Below are 24083 nucleotides of genomic sequence, written 5' to 3'. Positions count from 1 at the left end.
AATATATATCTTAGTAGATTTGTCCTGAAGAGATATTTAATCTGATTGGATTTTGAATCCAAATTGGAGTATATGAACATACTTCCAAGTAGAGACGGACACATGTCTGAAATAATATTTGAGATTTTCATTTATATTTACGGGATAATCGAAACGAGTCATAATACAATTAGCTATTAAGAAAGGCTTATATATTTAACTTGAATGGTCATTGTTGGACCGAATATAAGTCACGTGTTTGTTCAAAGTGAACTTTATTCTGGAGGCTTATTTGTATACATTTATCTTGACTTAGATGTAAAACTCTCATTTTTTATCGTGGTATTCTTGACTCTGAACTGGAGTTCCCGATCCTTTTTGTGTACGTGTAGTATATGTATTTTGAAGAACTCATTCAACACTATTTGAAGTGTTTATGCTTGATATGAGTAATACAACTAACTGAGTTGGGATGGTAAATAATGTCGGTATACTCTTAGGAATTCTATCTCCCAAGACAATCAATTGTTTGTATCACTTCTTATAATATCAGGTCAAATTGACTAATCTTCAAGTATAAGTAATCTCCCTAGTGTTTGAGTTTTGAGGTATGAGAACTCAAACACTGGAATCATAATTTTACAATCCGCGTTCCAATAGTCCCAGTAGGATAGTCAATTTCGATATTGATGGACTTTCAAATGGTCCAGTTCCAACATAGGGACGGTACCGAAGCTCTTTTTATCAAATATGTGCCATATCTTAATTTGAGCTATTCATACTGACTTTGATAAGTTTTCGATTTAAAGCCTTATAACATGAGTAATTTTCACTGCTTTATTTTTATAAGTTTCTTGCATCATATATTTTGTTTGTTTGATCCATGCGGCATTTTAGCTTTTCGAGCCTTGAATATTCTCAAATATAATTCTCCTTCAACAAGGCAACACGGGATGAGACACACTCAGAGTTATCAAGAGTATGCTTGTCTTTTGGTAAAGTCTCATCCTGCAAGTAATAAATGAATTTATTATTCCAATTTCAAATTAAATTAGTCAAGCTTACCCCATTTTCATTCTAATTGATGATAGATCAGGGATCGCCTAAATAAGGGATGGCTTGATCCCGAGATTGTTTGATCCGGAAACGATATTTCTCAATAATAACCCGGAGTTACTTTCGAAGTCAATGATATCAGCAGTAGCTCTGAGACTAGCACATCCGGCTCGATTTTCTTGGGCTGCATAGTTTTCTTGGATTTATTTAATCGTTAAATCAATATTTTTGCTCTGAGTCCCCCAGCTAATTCAAGCCCTGTATCATATGCTTCATACTCGGGTTTGTTGTTAGTAATAAAAATAACTTTTATGAATTATCTAACTACTTTCCCTGATAGGCATTAAGCATTGTCCCTAACTCGGGAAGTTTAGTACTTGTGGACCTAATTGTGTAGAAGGTCCAGATCCCGAGAATTATCTCAGAAATAACATGTTCGGGTAATATGTTCGAGCTAAGATTAATCATGAAATCTACTAAATTTATGATTTTATAGTCGTACGTGGCTGATAAATAATATCATATTCACGTAGTTCGACTACTCATTTAGCTAGCCTTCCTGACAGTTCATGTTTATGCAAAATATTGTGTAATAAAAATATAGTGACTACGGGAATTGAATGACATTGAAATAAAGCCTTAGATTTAAAGCAACTACAATTAATGCCAACTTATGAAAATGTAGATATGTAGTTTTCGTATCTAAGAGCATTTTATAATAGATAGAAAAATGTGTACCTTTATCCTCTTGAATTAAAATTGCATTTACCGAGACATCCGAGATAATTTGGTGTACCGACAATCATCTTTCTTCTCGAAATTTTGAAAGTAATGATGCGTTGTTGTTAGATAGCAAGTTCGAATGATTAGACTTTTCATACTAAACCGATCTTTCGAAGTTCTATAACTTTATCTTTTATTATTTGACTCTAGTTTCTTCTTTTGCTTGACCGGATTATACTGCGGGTCAATATTGAGCATATAAACCTTTACCTCCGGTGGTACACCTGTTATGTTAGCATGGAGGCAAGAAAAGTAATTTTTGTTAGCATGTAAAAGTTTAATCAACTTACATTTATATTTGGTGTCGAGTCTCGACCAACGTAAACCTTCCTATTTGGGAAGTCAATGATAATTTCTAGTTCTTCAGCATTTGACCTCGTGGCTTTTGATGCCTTCGGTTCAATGATTGCTTCTTAACATATTTGTATAATTGTCCAAGATTATTAATGAACCTTCCTCGTGGTCTATTCCATCCCGCAGCTATCTCTTCTTTTTCAGTTGTTAGGTGTGGTATCTTTGTAAGCAATCTCGTGGTTGTTTTACCTATGTTCCTCCTAATCCTCATTCTTCTCCTATGAAATTTTACAATTTAGAAAGGTAATTCCTTAACTGTTCGGGTAGATCCAGATCTTTCCATCCCGTGAAGAAAATCTCGTATCTGTTTTGCTCGGACCTATTTTTAGATTTTTGCGTTTAGATTCGGATCACCCAAGAATCACATCCGCTTGATCTCCGGACCTGTTTTTGACTTTCAATTGAATGAACGTGTCTTCCTCTATTCAAAGTTTTGTATTATATCGAATGTAAATTTTACTCCTCAGTTCCGGGAAGGTCCGGCGTTATTCTTCTGACTCCTTCAATCGGATCCGGAATCACCTCGGTTTGGTTTTCGAACCTGTTTTTGGATATCTTATTAGTGTCGATTCGACTTACCGTATCTTCTTCTGTTTTAATTCCGATGGTGCAACAGTTATACATATCATTCTCACAGGATAGATAGGAATTCCCGGAGGTGTTATATCCGCTCGTTCTGTTCCTTGATCTATTTCTGTAAGTTTAGAACTAAATTTTGCAAAATAAAATTACCTGGTGTATCTGAACCTCCTGTTCCGGAACTGTTTCGTACAGATCCATTATAATAAGTTATGGTATTGATAGTTGTGGTACCAATATATCGATGTACATTCTCCATTTTTCTTTGCTTGTTGCTTACATATCATTATCATGGCTATTCTTCCCTTTTTATTTTGCATGGTAAAGCCATCTCCAACTTGGTTGTCCTCAACTGTGTTGATTGGTAAATTTTGGCCATGATGAAGGTTTAAACTGAAAACAAGCGAAGATTAATGAAAATTGTTACTATCTTTGGATGAATAGCAAATTTGCTTGAGTTCCTGGTAACGGAACCAAACTGTTTAACCCAAAAAATAGTTTTCAAGGTCAGAGCAATAATTTTATATGACGGGCCACAAACAACCGATTCAATCCGAAAGATATATAATTTCGTTAATACAATATGATAGAGAAGTGAGAAATAAATTCAATGACAGATAATATAATAAAAATAAACCAGAGAAGAAAGAATTCTTATTGAATGATGCTTGATAGGATAATGAGCCGAACAGAGCTTGAAGGGCCGAACTATGGCTAACTTGGGAGCAAGATGCTATGAATTACAATGTATAGAATTGTAGAGAAGAAAATTAGATTCCCCTGATGGTGGTAAAAGTAAGTCTATTTATAGGGCTAAATCTAACTAACTATTCTCCTTCAATTATGGGTCAATTATTAGCATTTACTCAATCCATCTGTTACTTTTGGAAGACTTGTATCAGTTGTGTAAATGCTGGAATTCCGTAACTGATGAGTTAATTGCGTAACTGATGAGTCAATCTCGTGCCTGTTGAGTCAATCTCGTGCCTGTTGAGTCAATCTTGTAATTGATTGCCTTGTTCTGTCCGTTACAATCATTTATTGCATTTATTAATAATTGATTTATAACTGATGTAATTATGGTAAATCTCATATAATCCGGGATTAATTGATTCCTTCCTCATTTGTAATTATGAGATATTCTCCTGCACCTAATTCGGGCTATTTCATGATGATCAGTTCCGAGGCTAATAGGCACGGTACGAGTATGTTCAGTCCCGGGGGTGTTTCACATATCATCTTTACATGTCATTCTTCACTTTCTTCAAACTTTGCTGACACGTGTTGCCATTTAATAGACCCACATGGTGAGTCTAATTTTTACTAATATAGTCACTACAAGAGTTTTGTTTTAGGGGAGATTATTCTTTCGATAAGTTTTTTATATTAGTTTTTTCATATGTAGGTCAATTGACCAAACCACACTATATTATTATGTATTTTTTAAAATATTTTATTTATTGTTTAATTTATTATCACCAAAATTTATTTTGTTAGCTTCTGCATGACGTCTTGTTACTTTTGATCCTAACATACATCGGCTACCTTAACACTTACTCAATGGGAAAATAAGCGAGGCAAGATGCTCCACTAAAAGAACATCACTAGCTAGTGCTAAATTTCCATTGGTCAATGCATATTTGTTCCATTAAGTTATTTCAAAATGATTAGAGATACTAAAATGTCACGGTCCGGATTTTCCACCATCGGGAGTCGTGATGGCGCCTACAAATGAGAGCTAGGCAAGCCAATCCTTAACTACTTACTTCATTATCAACTTACTTCTTTTTAACAAATACAAGGTGATAACATGAAAACAACAGAACTTTAAATAATTAAGCGGAAGATAACAATTAAATATCTGAAATCTGCATCTATTACAATTACTTAAGTCTCAACCACCCAAAACTTGGTGTCACAGTGTCACAGACGGTCTAAGATTTACTACATATAAAGTTTGAAGAAATAATAATACACTGTTCCGGAATATAAGGAAAATGAAATAGGAAAAATAGGGATAGAGGGAGACGCCAGTGCCTGCGGATGCCTGCAGGTCTACCTTGGATCTCTGCGTGGACTGAAGGTAGCCTTCACACTACGGTCGAAAAGCTGCTCCGGGATCTACACATAATGCAGAGTGTAGTATCAGCACAACCGACCCCATGTGCTGGTAAGTTCCTAGCCTAACCTCGGCGAAGTAGTGACGAGGTTAGGACCAGACTACCAAATTAACCTGTGCAATTCAAATATATACAGCGGAAAAGAAATACATAAATAACTAGTCAATATAGGAGGGGGAGCATGCTGTGGGGGAAATAACAATTCCAAATAGAAAGACATCAAGTAATGAAAGAAACAATATAACTCGGATATGAACAAAGAATCAGAAATCAACAAATACACGACATCACCCTTTGTACTTTTACTCTCGTCCTCACCAAGGCAATCATATAATAAAAATGTGCACGGCATCACCCTTCCTGCTTTTACTCTCTTTTCTCACCATATAATCAATAAAATCAGCACGGAATGGTACATCGTGCGGCACGGCATCACCCTTCGTGCTTTACACTCTTTCCTCACAAAACAAATAATACACGGCATCACCCTTCGTGCTTTAACACTCTTCCTCACCCAAACAACAATCACAAACAATGGGGCAAGAGAATAAGCAAGATTATAATAGGGATCCCGGTAAAGGAACAACAATTCAACAATTAAGTTCTGGCAAGGGAGCAACATCAATAATATCAATATCCCGGCAAGGGAGATTACCAATAAAGCAATAATATCCCAGTAAGGGAACAATTTAATAACTTCTTTATCTTATTCACTTCTACTTCACAACTCATTTTACCACTTGAGCCAATGCTCAAAAGGGTTCAATCAACTCATATAATTTCACAATTCATAATATAACATGAGCCAATGCTCCTCGATGTTCAAAGGTCACAATTCCTTCCACAAACTTTTCACAACAAATAGAAATCAACTCTAAAGCATGGATAATACAACGAAATCATGAAAATCACAATATAAGACTCACAGGCATGCTTGACACCAACGTATAGATACTCGTCACCATTCCTATACGTCGTACTCAACATTTATCACATAGCAAATAGGACTCAACTCCTAATCCTTCAAGCAAGGTTAGACCAAACACTTACCTCGATGCCACGAACACAATTCACGATTCAATTATAGCTTTACCCCTTGATTCCACCACCAATTTACTCGAATCTAGTCACAAGTTACTTAATTACATCAATAAATGCTAAATGAATCAATTTGAATGCATGAAAATGAATTTTCCAAGGTTTTACCCAAAAAGTCAAAAATCGCCCCCGGGCCCACATGGTCAAAACCCGAGGTTCGAACCAAAACCTGATTACCCATTCCTCTACGAACTCAAATATATACTTTGTTTTGAAATCGGACCTCAAATCGAGTTCCAAATCCCTAATTTTTGAAAAACCTAGGTTCTATCCAAAACACCAAATTTCCCCCATGAAAATCCATGATTTTCTGTTGAAATCATGTTAAAAGATGTTAAGGAGTGAAGAAAATGAGTTAGAAATCACTTACTAACGTTTTGGAGAAGAAAGGTTGTTTGAAAAATCGCCTCTTATGTTTTTGGGGTTTTGAAAAATGAAAAATAACTGAAAATCCCGTTTAAATATACTCCTCTCAGACTCCCTGTGCGGACCACACAAAATCAACTGCAGTCGCACAGCCTCTCAGACTCACTGTGCGGACCGCACAAAATCAACTGCGGCCGCACAACCTCTCAGATTCCCTGTGCAGACCGCACAAAATCCACTGCGGCCACATAACCTCTCAGACTCCTTGTGCGAACCGCACAAAATCCACCCCGGACATACAACCACCAGTACGGACATCACAAAACTAGTGCGGACCGCATTAGCAGGTTCAAAGAGCTGCAACTTTTTTTTCTGGACCTCCAATAGCCATGTTTAAGCCTAAGACACCCCGGAACCTACCCCAAAATCACCCGAGCCCTCGGGGCTCCTAACCAAACATAAGTACTAACTCAATGACATCATACGAATTTATCCGTGCGACCAAATCGCCAAGATAACCTCAATCACAACGAATTAAACCTCAAAATTAAAGAAATTTTCTCAAACTTCGTAAAACATCAACTTTTGCAATTTAGGTCCGAATCTCGTCAAATGACATCCGTTTTCCCCCAAATTTTACAGTTATCTTTACTATAACAAGTTTACACCGAGCTTCGGAACCAAAATACGGGCCCGATAACAATGGTTTCAAACATTAATTCTTTTCTTCATTTCTTAGATAATTCAGTAAAACCATTTCTTTCAAAAATTGATTTCTAAGGCTTGGGACCTCAGAATTCATCTCCGGGCATACGCCCAAGTCCCATATTTTACTGCGGACCTCCCGGGATCGTCGGAATACGGATTCGGGTCTGTTTGCTCAAAATGTTGACCAAAGTCAACCATAATCAATTTTTTACTCTAAAGATTTCTATTTCTCATATTTTCACAAAGAAGGCTTTCCAGATATAGGTCCGGACCACGCACGTAAATCAAGGTGGGGTAATAAGGAGGTTTTTACACCTCGGAGCACTGAATTCACTTGCAACACATGTGATGACCCAAAAGTTCATCCTCGAACGGACATAAGAAGGAAGTACCTGAGTCAGGAAAGAGATGGGGATAACGGCTCCGCATATCGGTCTCGGACTCCCAGGTTGATGCCTCGGCGGGCTGACCTCTCCACTGAACACGAACAGAAGGAAAACTCTTCGATCTCAACTGACGAACCTGCCGGTCTAGAATAGTTACCGGCTCCTCCTCATATGACAAGTCCTTGTCCAACTAGACAGTGGTAAAATCCAACACATGGGATGGATCGCCGTGATACTTCCGAAGCATGGACACATGAAACACTGGATGCACGACTGAAAAGCTCGGCGGCAATGCAAGTCTATAAGCCACCTCTCCCACTCGATTAAGAATCTCAAATGGGCCAATGAACCTAGGGCTAAGCTTTCCCTTCTTCCCAAATATGATCACGCCCTTCATAGGCGACACTCAAAGTAATGCCCGCTCACCGACCATGAATGCCAAATCACAAACCATGTGATCGGCATAACTCTTTTGCCTGGACTAAGCTATATGAAGCCTATCCTGAATGATCCTGACCTTGTCCAACGCATCCTGAACCAAATCCGTACCCAACAACCGAGCCTCTCCCGGCTCAAACCATCCAACCGGAGACCAATACTGCCTACCATATAAAGCCTCATACGGAGTCATCTGAATACTTGACTGGTAGTTGTTGTTGTAGGCAAACTCTGCTAAAGGAAAAAACCGATCCCACGAGCCTCCAAAGTCAATGACACAAGCTCGGAGCATATCCTCCAAAATCTGAATAGTCCGCTCGAACTGCCGGTCCGTCTGAGGATGAAATGTTGTGCTCAACTCAACCTACGTGCCCAACTCTCGCTGAACTACTCTCCAGAAATGGGAGGTAAACTGCGTACCTCGATCTGAAATGATAGACTCGGGAACACCATGAAGGCGAACAATCTCCCAAATATAGATCTCAGCTAACCTCTCGGAAGAATAGGATACTGCCACAGGAATGAAATGCGCTGACTTGGTCAGCCTATCAACAATAACCCACACTGCATCAAACTTCCTCTGAGTCCGTGGGAGACCAACGAAGTCCATAGTGATACGCTCCCATTTCCACTCAGGAATATCAATCTTTTGAAATGAACCACCGGGCCTCTGATGCTCGTACTTAACCTGATGACAATTCAAACACCGAGCCACATATGCAGATATCCTTCTTTATTCTCTGCCACCAGTAATGCTGCCGCAAATCCTAATACATCTTTGTAGCGCTCGGATGAATAGAGTACCAGGAACTATGGGCCTCCTCTAAAATCAACTCTCGAAACTCATCCACATTAGGCACACAAACTCGACCCTGCAATCTCAAAACTCCATCATCACCTAAGGTAACCTGCTTGGCACCTCCGTGCTGCACCGTGTCTCTGAGGACATACAAATGAGGATCATCACACTGCCGATCTCGGATACGCTCCAATAATGAAGAGCGAGCGACTATGCAAGCTAACACACGACTGGGCTCAGAAACATCCAACCTCACGAACTGATTGGCCAAAGCCTGAACATCCAAAGCAAGCGGTCTCTCACCGACCAGAATATAAACAAGACTGCCCATACTGGCTGACTTCCTACTCAAAGCATCGGCCACCACATTGGCCTTCCCCAGATGATATAAGATAGTGATATCATAATCTTTCAACAGCTCCAACCACCTCCTCTGCCTCAAATTCAACTCATTTTTCTTGAACAAATACTGAAGACTCTTGTGATCCGTGAATACCTCACATGCCACGCCATACAGATAATTCTAAATCTTCAATGCGTGAACAATGGCTGCCAACTCCAAATCATAAACTTGATAGTTCTTCTCATGAATCTTCAACTGCCGCGAAGCATAAGCAATGACCTTGCCACCCTACATCAACACTACATCAAGCCTAATACGAGATGCATCACAATAAATTGTATAAGGCCCTGAACCTATGGGCAAAACCAATACTGGTGCCATAGTCAAATCTATCTTGAGCTTCTAAAAGCTCGCCTCACACTCATCCGACCATCTGAACTGGGCACCCTTTTGGGTCAATCTGGTCATCGGGGCTGCGATAGATGAAAACCCCTCCACAAACCGACGATAGTAGCCTGCCAATCTCAATAAACTTCGAATCTCAGTAGCTGATGCTGGTCTAGGCCAGTTCTTGACTGCCTCAATCTTCTTCGGATCGACCTTAAAACCCTCTGCTAATACAACATGACCCAGAAATGCAACTGAACTCAACCAGAACTCACACTTCGAGAATTTAGCATATAACTGACTATCCCTTAAGGTCCGGAGAACCACTCTAATATGCTGCTCGTGCTCCTCTCGGCTACAGGAATATATCAAAATATCATCAATGAAGACTATCACGAATGAATCCAAGTAAGGCCTGAACACTCGGTTCATCAAATCCATAAAAGCTGCTGGGGAATTTGTCAACTCCTATGACATCACCAAAAACTCATAATGCCCGTACCGAGTGTAGAAAACTGTCTTAGGGACATCAGATGCTCTAATACTCAGTTGATAGTAGCCAGATCTCAAATTAATCTTCGAAAATACCCTGGCACTCTGAAGCTGATCAAACAAATCGTCAATCCTCGGCAATGGATACTTATTCTTGATTGTAACCTTGTTCAACTACCGGTAATCAATACATATTCTCATCGATCCGCCCTTCTTCTTAACAAACAACACCACCGCACCCCAAGGCAAAACACTGGGTCTAATGAAACCCTTCTCAAGCAAGTCTTGCAACTACTCCTTCAACTCTTTAAACTCAGGCGGGGCCATGCGATTGCGGGATAGAAATGGGCTGAGTGCCCGGAGCCAAATCAATGCAAAAGCCAATATCCTTGTCAAGCAGCATACCCGACAGATATGAAGGGAAAACCTTAGGAAACTCATGAACAACGGGCACAGAATTAATAAAAGGAACCTCAGCACTAGAATCACGAACGTATGCCAAATAGGCCAAACACCCCTTCTCGACCATACGTCGAGCCTTCACATAAGAGATAACGCTACGGGTAGACTGACCAGGAGTCCCTCTCTACTCTAAACAAGGCAAACCCGGTAAGGTTAAGGTCACAGTCTTGGCATGGAAGTCCAAGATAGCGTGGTAAGGTTATAACCAGTCCATCCCTAATATGACATCAAAATCGACCATGTCTAGAAGAAGCAAATCTATACGAGTCTCAAGACCCCAATCATGACTATACATGAATGATGGACTCGATCTACTATAATAAAATCACCCACCGGTGTAGACACATAAATAGGAGCACTTAAAGAATCACTAGGCATGACCAGATACGGTGCAAAATAAGATGACACATACGAGTATGTAGACCCTGGATCAAATAACACTGAAGCATCTCTATCACAAACCAGAACCGTACCTGTAATAACTGCATCTAAAGCCTCAGCCTCGGGCCTGGCTGGGAGAGCATAACATTGGGGCTGGGCCCCACCACCCTAAACTACATCTCTGGGACGGCCTGCTGTTGGCTGGCCTCCACCTCTAGCGGCCTGAGCTTCACCTTTAGCACCTCTACCCCCACCTCTAGCTGGCTGGACGGGCTGTGGAATACCTGGTTCCTGAACCATGGTACAGGAACCCTGATGCTGAGAGCTACTCGGTGCTCGAGGGAAAAACCTAGAAATGTGACCTATATCACCACAACTGTAACAAGCCCTCGGCTGCTGAGACTGCTGACCCTGATGACCTGAATAACCACCCCGAAAACTCTAAAGTGGTGGTGCACTGATAGGAGCAGGTGGTGCACTGTAGGACTGTTGATCAGAATACTGCATATAGGGACCACGGCCACCTGAAGTATCGTGTGAAACCTGGAGCACTGACTGAAAGGGCCTAGGAGGATGGCCTCTACCATACGAATCTTTACCTGTAGACGAGGTACCACTAAATCGGCCTGAATGACGGGGCCTCTTGTCTGACCCATGGACACCTTCTTGTGACAGAACCATCTCGACTCTCCGGGCCATATTGGCCGCCTCCTGGAAAGTAGTCTCACTCCCAGCCTCCCTAGCCATCTGAAGACAAATTGGCTGAATAAGACCGTCAATAAACCTCCTCACCCTCTCTCTCTCTCTCGGTAAGAAGTATGACAAGAGCATAGCAAGCCAAGTCAATGAATCTGGTCTCATACTAGGTAACAGTCATGGAACCCTACTGGAGACGCTCAAATTGCCTCTGATAGGCCTCTCTCTGAGTGAAGGGGAGAAACTTCTCCAGAAATAGCTGAGTAAACTGCTCCGAAGTCAAATCTGGCGATCCGGCTGGTCTATCCAAACAGTAATCTCTCCACCAAGTCTTGGCGGATCCAGACAAGCGAAAAGTGGCAAAATCTACCCCATTGGTCTCAACTATCCCCATGTTCCTAAGAACCTTGTGACAACTGTCTAGATAATCCTGGGAATCCTCAGTATATGCACGCTGAAAGTAGTAGTGAAGAGCTTGGTGAACCTATCCAACCTCCACAAAGCATCGGCAAACATAGCTACTCCATCACCGGTCTGAGCTACCACGCTCGGCTGAACTGCTCCAACTAGCTAAAACGCTGAAGTCTGAATCTGGGCAGCTACCTGCTCTGGAGTGCGAGTAGCAGGAGTCTAGGCTCCTCCTCTATCCCGAGAGATGGTTGGTGCTACAGGAAGCAAGCCTGCTCGGGTGACACTCTCCATGAGGCCCACTAGACGGACCAAAGTATCCTGAAGAACTGGGGTATCAATTAACCCCTCTAGGAACTGAGTTGGGCCTACCGGAACTGCTGGGGCCGGAACCTCGTCATCAAAGTCAACCTGAGGCTCCGCCATTAGGGTTGCTGCTCGGGGCAGAGCTCTGCCTCTACCTCGGTCTCTAGCACGGCCTCGGCCTCTCCCTCTACCCCTGGTGGAAGCTATTGTTGGGGGCTCGGACTGCTGGTTAGTGAATGAGAAAGCACGTGTTCTCGCCATCTGTGAAAGAACAGAGTAGAAATTCAATTAGCATTGAGAAACCAAACCGCACGATAGGAAAGAATAAATGTGAAGTTTTCCTAACTCTGTAGCCTCTAAGGGATAAATACAGATGTCTCTGTACCGATCCCTCAGACACTACTAAGCTTGTCTATGAACTGTGAGACCTATGTAACCTAGAGCTCTGATACCAACTTGTCACGACCCGGATTTTCCACCTTCGGGAGTCGTGATGGCGCCTACTAATGAGAGCTAGGCAAGTCAATCCTTAACTACTTACTTCATTATCAACTTACTTCTTTTTAACAAATACAAGGCGATAACATGAAAACAACGGAACTTTAAATAATTAAGCGGAAGATAATAATTAAATATCTGAAATCTACGTCTATTAAAATTACTTAAGTCTCAACTACCCAAAACTTGGTGTCACAGTGTCACAGACGGTCTAAAATTTACCACATACAAAGTCTGAAGAAATAATAATACACTATTCCGGAATATAAAGAAAATGAAACAGGAAAAATAGAGATAGAGGGCGACGCCAAGGCCTGCGGACGCCTGTCGGTCTACCTTGGATCTCCGCGTGGACTGAAGGTAGCCTCCACACTACGGTCCAAAAGCTGCTCCAGGATCTGCACATAGTGCAGAGTGTAGTATCAGCATAACCGACCCCATGTGCTGGTAAGTGCCTAGTCTAACCTCGGCGAAGTAGTGACGAGGCTAGGACCAGACTACCAAATAAACCTGTGCAGTTCAAATATATACATCGGAAAAGAAATAAATTTATAACCAGTCAATATTGGTGGGGGAGCATGTTGTGGGGGAGATAACAATTTCGAATAGAAAGACATCAAGTAATGAAAGAAACAATATAACTTGGATATCAACAAAGAATCAAAAATCAAAAAATGCACGACATCACCTTTCGTGCTTTTGCTCTCGTCCTCACCAAGACAATCATATAATAAAAATGTGAACGACATCACCCTTCGTGCTTTTACTCTCTTTCCTCAACATATAATCAATAAAATCCGTATGGAATGGTACATCGTGCAACACGAGATCACCCTTCGTGCTTTACACTCTTTCCTCACAATAATACACGGCATCACCCTTCGTGCTTTAACACTCTTCCTTACCTAAACAACAATCACAAACAATGGGGCAAGGGAATAAACAAGATTATAATAGGGATCCTGGCATGAGAACAACAATTCAACAATTAAGTTCCGGCAAGGGAGCAACATCAATAATATCAACATCCCGACAAGGGACATAACCAATAAAGCAACAATATCCCGGCAAGGGAACAATTTAATAACTTCTTTCTCTTATTCACTTTTACTTCACAACTCACTTTACCACTTGAGCCAATGCTCTAAAGGGTTCAATCAACTCATATACTTTCACAATTCATAATATAACTTGAGCCAATGCTCCTCGATGTTCAAAGGTCACAATTCCTTCCACAAACTTTTCACAACAAATAGAAATCAACTCTAAAGCATGGATAATACAACGAAGTCATGAAAATCACAATATAAGACTCACGTGCATGCTTGACACCAATGTATAGATATTTGTCACCATGCCTATACGTCATACTCAACATTTATCACATAGCAAATATGACTCAACTCCTAATCCTTCAAGCTAAGGTTAGACCAAACACTTGCCTCGATGTCACGAACACAATGCATAATTCAATTATAGCTTTACCCCTTGATTCCACCACCAATTCACTCGTATCTAGTCACAACTTACTTAATTACTTTAATAAACGCTAAATGAATCAATTTGAATGCATGCAAATGAATTTTCCAAGGTTTTACCCAAAAAGTCAAAAATCGCCCCCGGGCCCACATTGTCAAAACCCGAGGTTCGAACCAACACCCGATTATCCATTCTCCCACAAACTCAAATATATAATTTGTTTTGAAATCAGACCTCAAATCGAGGTCCAAATCTCCAATTTTTTCAAAACCTAAGTTCTACCCAAAACACCCAATTTTCCCCATGAAAATCCTTGATTTTGAGTTGAAATCATGTTAAAAGATGTTAAGGAGTGAAGAAAATGAGTTAGAAATCACTTACCAACATTTTGGAGAAGAAAGGTGTATGGGTCCAAATTTGATCGACCACGGCCTATAATGAGTATGACAAATACCGAAAACTTACGAGTCTACAGAGGGGTACGACCCTGAGGTGGAAGTAGAGGCACTATCGTATCAGCATTAGATTCGGTATATAAGTGGGACTTAAGTCTTGTAAATGGGGACGGTATTTTTTAGATTCGGTATTCGGTCATCATCCCCTCCCCATTATTGTCATCCTAGAGTTTATTATCTTCGACTACAATTTACCCCTCCATCTTCGATTGACTTGCTTAAAAAGAGTTTAAAATCTTTTGAGTCAAACAATTTGGCGCCGTTTGTGGGGATTTCCATAGCCGAAATCATAGTTCTCATCTAGGTTCTCAAAAGTAATGATTGCCATTCTTCAAACCCCATAAAACCAACAACGACAGAGAAAGAAGCAAGGATAAAGATGATAGCAGATATCTCAAACAACCTCCTAAGCTCCCTTAATGAAGCCGGTAGAGAAGATACCGAGAATACAACACCAAGGGATATACCGGAGGGGGAGATCTCACCCTCCCCACACGAGGATATGACGGTCTTTCGTGAAAGGGGAGCCTCCACATCCATGACGAGAGAAACACCACCAACAATCAAAAAGCTGCTAGAGGAGTGGTCGGCAAGTGCTCTGAGCAACATGCTCGAAAAACCCCCTCAAGGAAATGTCGAAAATTTACCAACGGCAGAAATCGTAGCTACCATCGGTGAGCCAGATGCTACGCAAATGCGCAACACCCGCACTGTCATCGATGCAAGTGACGATGCGCTCATGACCATCCTAAAGAAAATGGAAGAGATGGAAAACGAGAACAAAGCACTTTGTGATCAAATGAAGGAGCACCAGGAAAGAGTTGACAAAATACCTGGCGCCCCTAAACTACTACCAAAATGCGATGTGGGCCGATTCATCAAACAGCCATACAGTGATGGAGCTACTCCTCACCCCATCCCAAAAACCTTTAAACAGCCATACTTAGAATATACGACGGGACCACAGACCTAGAGGATCATCTAATCCATTACGTCACTGCGGTGAAGGGCAATGACCTGTCAAAAGAACAAGTGCCATTTGTGTTACTGAAAAAGTTTGGTGAGACTCTGACAGGAGGAGCATTAACATGGTAATCCCAGCTACCAGCATGATCGATATCAACATTTGAGGAGATGGCGGATAAATTCGCCACCGCTCATGCAGGGGCAAAGAAGGCTGAAGCTCGGGTAAATGACATCTTCGCCATCAGGAAAATGGCGGGTGAGGAACTTCGAGACTTTCTTCTGGCCCGATTCAACAAAGTAAGGATGGGCCTGCCAAATGTGTCGGAAGGAATGGTGGTAGCGGCCTTCCAAAATGGGTTAAATAGGAACGGATCAAAGGCAACCCAAAAATTGCTCAATAGACTCATGAAGTATCCCCCCACCACGTGGGAAGAGATTCACAACGCCTATTGTGCCGAGGTAAGGGAAGACGAAGACGATCTAAATGGCCCGACTCAGCGACCACCGTTAGTCCAAACCGAGGCAAGGAGAGATCGGCGTAATGATGGGAGAAGGGATCAACCCCCGTATTTCAATCGAGAAAGGCATCAGCCATATGTTAGAACATCTAACCCGCCTCCTCCAAGGCATACGGACGTCGTGTTACGACACACTGCACCCCTTTGAAATGAAAGAGGTATGCCTCCACTGTTATCTGCTCATAACTTTTTTGTTTCCCATTCAAAGATAGTGTACGCACTGGAGAAGCTAGGCACGAAGGTGCAATGGCCACAAAAAATGAAATTGGACCCAAGCGTGAGAAGGTCAAACGTCCTCTGCGAATTCCATTAGGAAAGAGGAGATAAGACCGAGGATTGCATAGGTCTACAACAAGAGGTGGTCAGGATGTTGAACCAGGGGTACATGAAAGAACTGCTCAGCGATAAAGGAAGGGCCAACTTCGCTATAGGATGTGACCCATTTCAAGGACCTCTAAAGCCATCGTCGCCAGCACGTACCATACAGATGATCATTGGCGGTGGCGACAACTCGACAATCAACCATGTGAAGTTCACCACCACGCATAAACTCAAACGAACGGTCGCCCACGAACGATATGATGACTTCGAAGATAGTATCATCTTCGAAAAGTCAGATGCCGACGGTTTGTCTTACCCTCATTATGATGCTTTGGTTATAACTTTACGCATCACTTATACAGATGTAAAAAGAATCATGGTAGACGACGGAAGCGGCGCGTGTATTATTCACCCGAGAGTTCTCATGCAAATGAGGCTCGAAGATAAAATAATATCGTGTTGCATAACACTAATGGGTTTTAACAATATAGTAGAGGGGACATTCGGGGAAATAGCACTGCTAGTCCTAGCAGGGGAAGTCACACTGGAAACAATATTCCACGTCATGAACTAGGAAATAGCCTATAACATCATCATAGGATGCCCGTGGATACACGCCATACGAGCCGTCCCCTCAAGCTTCTATCAAGTGATCAAATTTCCCACCCCGTGGGAAATATTCAGCATCCGAGGCGAGGCGCGCACCACTCGGGAATGCTACCAGATCGCCTAAGATTGCACGCATACCAAACAACTGAAAGGTGCAAGTGCGGAGGCATAGCAATCAGCCATGTCGGGAACTAAACCCGACCCACCAACAGAGGCCATCAGAGACCCAGACATCATAGAAGCCTGCAAGGCAACTATAGAGGACCTCGACCCAGTCCAATTGGACGACGCTGACAATGCAAAAAAGGCTTACATCGGGCACAACCTCTCAGAGCCAGGTAAGTATCACAAATTCTTAACTAACAATGCCGATTTATTTTCCTTTTCCCATTCAGATATGCCAGGATCCTAAAGGACATCGCCACTCATAGGCTGAACGTTGACCCACTCTATCCGCTGGTACGACAGATGAGGAGAAAATTCAATGCCGTAATCAATGAAGCGGTCAACGAAGAGGTGTCTAAATTACTCGCCAACGGTTCCATTAGAGAATCGAAATACCCCCAATGGGTCACCAATGTGGTCATGGTCAAAAAGAAGAATGGGAAATGGCGAATGTGTGTGGACTTCACCGATCTAAACAAAGCATGTCCAAAAAACTCCTTCTCATTACCCCATATCGACCAACTGATTGATGCGATAGCGGGGCACGAATTGCTGAGTTTTTTTGGATGCCTACTTCGGTTACAACCAGATTCTAATGGCCGAAGAGGATCAGGAAAAGACGACTTTCATCACTCACCAATGAACTTATTGCTATAAAGTGATGTCGTTCGGACTCAAGAACGTAGGGGCCACTTACCAGAGGTTGGTCACCAAAATGTTCAAGGAATACCTCGGTAAGACCATGGAGGTCTATATTGATGATATGTTAGTAAAGTCGACAAAGAAGGAAGACCACATTAGCCATTTGAAAGAGGCCTTCGAGATATTGAGGTAGTACGGGATAAAGTTGAATCCAGAGAAGTGCGCCTTCGGTGTGGCCTCGGGAAAATTCCTAGGTTTCCTCATATCACAACGAGGGATCGAAGTCAACCCGGATCAAATCAAAGCCATCGACATAATACCTAAGGTACTGACCAGCAAAAAATAGGTACAGAAGCTAATAGGGCAAATAGCTGCCTTGTCAAGGTTCATTTCATGATCCTCGGACAGGTGTCATAATTTCTTCAACATACTGAGGAAAGACCACGGGCTGCAATGGAACTTGTAATGCATCGACGCCTTGAGAAAATTAAAAACGTACCTATCCTCACCGCCACTACTCGTCAAAGCAGATCCGGGTGAGTCTCTACTCGTATATTTGGCAGTATCCAAAATCGCTGTTAGTGCAGTCTTGGTCCGCAAAAATAAAGGTACGCAGTCTCCTATTTACTATATCAACAAAACCTTAATAGATGTCAAGACAAGGTACCCCCACCTTGAAAAACTAGCTCTAGCACTGGTCGTAGCTTCATGCAAGCTTAGATCATATTTTCAATGTCACCCCATAAAAGTAATAACAACCTTCCCCCTAAGAGGTATCCTGCATAAACCCGAGCTCTCAGGCAGGCTCGCAAAATGGGCCATAGAACTAAGCGAGCACGACATAATTTACCAACCACGAAATGCCATTAAGTCGCAGGTGCTCGCCGATTTCGTGGCTGACTTCAGCATAGAAATATTGCCCGAGGCAGAACAAGAAGCGCTTCGCGCTTACGCATGTACCGACCTCTGAACCCTCTACACTGATGGAGCTTTGAATGCCTCGGTATCGGGACTGGGACTCGTCCTCGAAGTCCCTACAGGCGAAGTAATTTGCCAGTCCATACGATGCTCCGAGATGACTAACAACGAGGCCGAGTATGAGGCCGTGATTGTAGGTTTGAAGTTAGCCCTCAAATATGGCGCCCGACGCCTCATCCTCCACTGCGACTCTCAACTCGTTGTAAATCAAGTCACGGGGACTTTCCAAATCAAAGAGTAGAGACTACAAAGGTACCAGCCAGAAATCCACAAACTACTGTCGGAGTTCGACGAATGTTGCCTCGATCAGATTCCTAGGGCACAGAACATTGAAGCAGATGGCCTCGCCAAATTAGCAGCGGCCACCAAGAATATTAACAAGGAAAACGTGGTCACCCTCCTTCGCTCGGCCATAGACCACATTGAGGTACTTTCTATGAACCTAAATGGGACTGGCGTAACCTCCTCAAAGCCTATTTGCAGGATGGAACGCTCCCGCAAGACAGAAAAGAAGCCAAGAAACTTCGGGTGCAGGCAGCTCGATACAGCCTACTAAATCACGACCTCTACAAGAGAACATTTGGTGGCCCTCTAGCCAAATGTATTGGACCGTACCAAACAAGGCAAGTACTAGAGGAAGTACACGTGGGTCATTGCGGTGCCCATATAGGGAATCGAGCCCTCGTTCGATGCCTCATTCGCATTGGCTATTATTGGCCTACTATGAAAAAAGATGCCGCGGACTATGTCCGAAGATGCGAGAAGTGCCAAAAGCATGCCCCTATGATACATCAAGTAGGAGAACTCCTCCATTCCGTCACCTCGCCATGGTTTTTCATAAAGTGAGGGATGGACATAATCGGCCCTCTGCCAGCAGGACGAGGAAAGGTACGTTTTCTTTTGGTTTTAACTAACTATTTCTCTAAATGGGTGGAAGCAGGTGTGTCTACTCAGGTACGCAAACAAGAGTTCATCGCCTTTATATGGAAAAATATTATATGCCATTTCGGCATCCCCAAAGAAATCAGCTGCGACAACGGACCCTAGTTCATCGGAAAGAGAACGACTTAGTTCTTCGAAAAATGGCACATCAAGCAGATACTCTCCACGCCATATCATCCCAACGCCAACGGCCAAGCCGAGTCCTCCAACAAAGTGATACTGAACATATTGAAAAAGAAGCTCAAGGAAGCTAAAGGGTTATGGCCCAAACGACTACCTGAAGTATTATGGGCATACCGCACTATGCCAAAGCCCAGCACGGGAGAAAAACCATACTCACTGGTCTATGGGACCGACACAGTCATACCCGTCGAAGTCGGGGAACCCATCCTGATATACTCCAATATAAGCGGAGCAGATAACGATGAAAGTCGGTTACAAGACCTAGATGAAGTTGAAGAACGAAGAGACATGGCCCACGTGAGAATGGTAGCCCAAAAGCAGCAAGTAGAAAGATACTACAACAAAAAAGCCAATGTAAGGTCACTCAAAGTTGGCGACTACGTCCTGAAGGCCAAAATACTGGCATCAAAAGATCCAAATGAGGGAAAATTCGGAACAAATTGGGACGAACCGTATAAAATCATAGCAGTAGCAAAAAAAGGTGCGTTCCAACTGGAAACAATGGAGGGAAAACTACTCCAAAATAACTGGAACATCGCCCATCTCAAGTACTTCCACTTTTGAAAGGCGTCATCTAAGTCATACTCTTTTTCCCTCACCCGGGTTTTGTCCCAATTGGGTTTTCTCGAGGAGGTTTTTAACGAGGCGGCGAAGGGGATGCCCTATGGATAGAATTCAATCTCCATTGTATGAAATGCAAATCTCCTAATGAACAGAATTCAATCTCTATTGTATGAACATAATTCAATCTCCATTGTATGAATAGAATTCAATCTCCATTGTATGAAATGCAAATTGTATGAACAGAATTCAATCTCCATTGTATGAAATGCAAATCTCCTAATAAGGCCATTGACATTAGTTCGACCTCGTTCGAACCACGACGGGATACTACTTCGACGACAGTCGAAGCAACATCCTAATGGCCAAGGCCATCGACATTAGTTCGACCTCGTTCGAACCACGACGAGATATTACTTCGACGACAGTCGAAGCAACATCCTAATGACCAAGGCCATTAACATTAGTTCGACCTCGATCGAACCACGATGGGATACTACTTCGACGACAGTCGAAGCAACATCCTAATGGCCAAGGTCATCGACATTAGTTCGACCTCGTTCGAACCACGACGGGATACTACTTCGATGACAGTCGAAGCAACATCCTAATGGCCAAGGCCATCGACATTAGTTCCACCTCGTTCGAACCACGATGGGATACTACTTTGACGACAGTCGAAGCAACATCCTAATGGCCAAGACCATCGATATTAGTTCGACCTCGATCGAACCACGACGGGATACTGCTTCGACATGGCCAAGGCTATCGATATTAGTTTGACCTCGTTCAAACCAAGACAGGATACTACTTTGATGACAGTCGAAGAAATATCCTAATGGCCAAGGCCATCGACATTAGTTCGACCTCGTTCGAACCACGACGGGATACTACTTCGACGATAGTCGAAGCAATATCCTAATGTCCAAGGCCATCGACATTAGTTCGACCTCGTCCGAACCACGACGGGATACTACTTCGACGACAGTCAAAGCAACATCCTAATGGCCAAGGCCATCGATATTAGTTTGACCTCGTTTGAACCATGACGGGATACTACTTCGACGACAGTCGAAGCAATATCCTAATGGACAAGGGCATCGACATTAGTTCAACTTCGATCGAACCACGATGGGATACTACTTCGACGACAGTCGAAGCAACATCCTAATGGCCAAGTCCATCGACATTAGTTCGACCTCGTTCGAACCGCGACGGGATACTACTTCGACAACAGTCGAAGCAACATCCTAATGGCCAAGGCCATCGACATTAGTTCGACCTCGTTCGAATCACGACGGGATATCATTTCAACAATAGTCGAAACAACATCCCAACAGAGACACAAACGTCACGCAATAAACAAAAGGGGGAACAACGAATAGACAAATTGGCAAAAGTAATGTTTATATTACAACAAAAATCATTTACATTTGTCCCTACGAACAGGCCCTAGCACGACCCACGCCCAAAAATTCCTAAGAAAATAATAAATGTACAAATAAAAACTACACGTCGTCCCCAGCAGGGTAGGCATCTTCATACCACGAATCCGAGTCAAGGCGATTCACGTCATCAGAAGTGACACCCTCCCATCAGGAGTGAGAGGGTCGTACCCACATGACTCGCGAACTGCACGTGCTTCAGCATCCACTGCCTGAACCTCCGCCTCTGTCGCACGGCCCTCAGCATGAAAAGCTTTATATATGTCGAGCCGAGCCTCTGCATAGAACCATAACTCGTACAAGTGACGGGGCGAGCCCTGACCGGCTGAAGGACGATACGTTGAAGGCCGAGAACGACGATTTGCCACCTCTGCCCTCAACAAAGCCATTTGCCCTTGCAATGCGGCCAACTCCGCCTCTAACTCCCCAATACGCCTTTCAAACACTGCGACTCGGCGACCGGAGGCTTCCCTTTCCCCCGCAAGTTCCAACCTGGATATGCGGAGGGCATCCTCCAAAGAAACCGTTTAAGAAATGGCAGCGGCCAACTTGTCGGCATTGGCATTCAACTCGCCCTTAAGTCCGTCGACCTCTACTGCCTTAGCAGTTAGCTCAGCGTTCAAACCAGCTACCTTCATCTGTAAGTCGGCGTTCTCCGACATTACCCTTGACTCAGCTCGAGCTCATCCTCCTTCGCCTTAAGAAGGGCCTCCAATTCGCTGTTACGGGCGATAGCCCTCACAAGTTCCTCGTCCCTCTCCTTCAGCTCCTCTACCCTGCGCTCCAATTGGTCCTCCCGCTGCTTAAGTCCCTCGCGGAACACCTGGAACTCGGGATCCTGATGATAGATATCAGACATCGCCCGGTGCTTAGCACAGTACTGATTGGTATTTCGATGACATCTTCTTGTAGAGGCCCGTCCTTCTTCATTCATGGCGATCTCTCTCCACCTCCATGACGAAGGTCTAACAAAAGAAAAGCATAGTTAGAAAATATATGCCATCGCCACACCAAACCCGCGACGCAAAGAAAAGAAAAAGAAGCCTACCTGTAAGGCCATACTGGCAACCTTCCGAGATAATTCCGCGTCACTCATCGCCCCAAGCGTCTTGCTTTCAGGAGCGGCACATAAAGGACCAAGGGCCGACGCAACCTGCTCGCTATTCATCAGCAAGTTATAACTCCCCGGAATTACCACGTGGCGGTCAGACCCATCCGTCCTCACTTCCACACGGGTATGGCGACCCAAAAACTCATCAATGTCCTCCGGGGCAATATCGGAACCCGATCCGTCCTCCTCCACACGAGGTCCTTCGACATTAGACAACGCGCCCCCTTCAACGGAACGTACTAAACTGGCTCTCGGGCCAACTCTCTCCACTCGGGGTGACCTCCCCGACAAAATAGCATCAGCCATAAACACGGGCGCCGGGGCCGTCCGAGACGCTCCACTTCCATCAGCTTCAGTGGCCACACACTTTCCCAGCTCCAACCTTCTCTTTTTTCTCTCTAACAGCTCGTCACCATTAGAAGATTCATCAAACAGATGTGAGGCCGGTGCCAACGAGGCCGTTTCTCTCATGGTTGCAGTTCTAGATGTGTCCTTCTGTTGAAGAAGTAAAGGACGACCTTCCCGGACAGACTCGCACAAAATGTATCGAGTGTCCATGGTAGCAGCGGATTGCCTGAAAGCAGGGACTGACACCCTCTACCTAGAAGCTCCCCAACCTGTCGTCACAAAGAATCATACGGTTAAGCAGGGTCGCACGACCGACGAGGTAGTAAGGCAGAAATTTACCTGAGGAAACTCTAGGGCCATAACGTTGTACGAAGGCAGACCAAGTTCGAGTCTCCTCCGCATGGGGCAGCAGACCAGCGACCTAGTTCCTGAGTCCTGTAATGGGCTGGGGCGGACGACCCATAGCTGCAACACAACAAGTGACCAAAAGTTACAATAATTGCGGAAGACGGGGGGACCTAATGAACTACGATACTTACGAGCTTTATTCCACTGCTCTGGAAATTCGGCGGGGTCAGAGACGATATGCTCGGTCTTGATGAAAAGGTATGTATGCCAAAACTTACAGCTCGCCCGTTCATCTGTCCCGACCACCAGCCCTTTTGTACCATGAAGTCTTAGGTGCACCATGGTTCCCCTAAGGAAACCAGGTGAAAATAAG

The 24083-nt window shown here is 43.4% G+C and overlaps 1 protein-coding gene across 1 annotated transcript; it reads left to right on the top strand.

The window, feature by feature from the left end:
* The first annotated feature begins 17168 nt into the window (after positions 1 to 17168).
* Positions 17169 to 20461, top strand: LOC138885815 (uncharacterized). The gene is made up of 3 exons (XM_070166798.1): positions 17169 to 17325; positions 19713 to 19726; positions 19871 to 20461. The coding sequence occupies exons 1-3, from the start codon at positions 17169 to 17171 to the stop codon at positions 20459 to 20461; spliced, it is 762 nt and encodes a 253-aa protein (XP_070022899.1).
* Positions 20462 to 24083: the final 3622 nt, after the last annotated feature.

The sequence above is a fragment of the Nicotiana sylvestris genome, chromosome 2, assembly GCF_000393655.2.
Source record: "Nicotiana sylvestris chromosome 2, ASM39365v2, whole genome shotgun sequence".
In the NCBI taxonomy this organism is placed as follows: domain Eukaryota; kingdom Viridiplantae; phylum Streptophyta; class Magnoliopsida; order Solanales; family Solanaceae; genus Nicotiana; species Nicotiana sylvestris.
This window is presented reverse-complemented; position numbering and strand designations above follow the sequence as displayed.

Coding starts and splice junctions, on each gene's coding strand:
- LOC138885815 (XM_070166798.1), top strand. CDS start 17,169: ATGTCGGGAACTAAACCCGACCCACCAACAGAGGCCATCAGAGACCCA.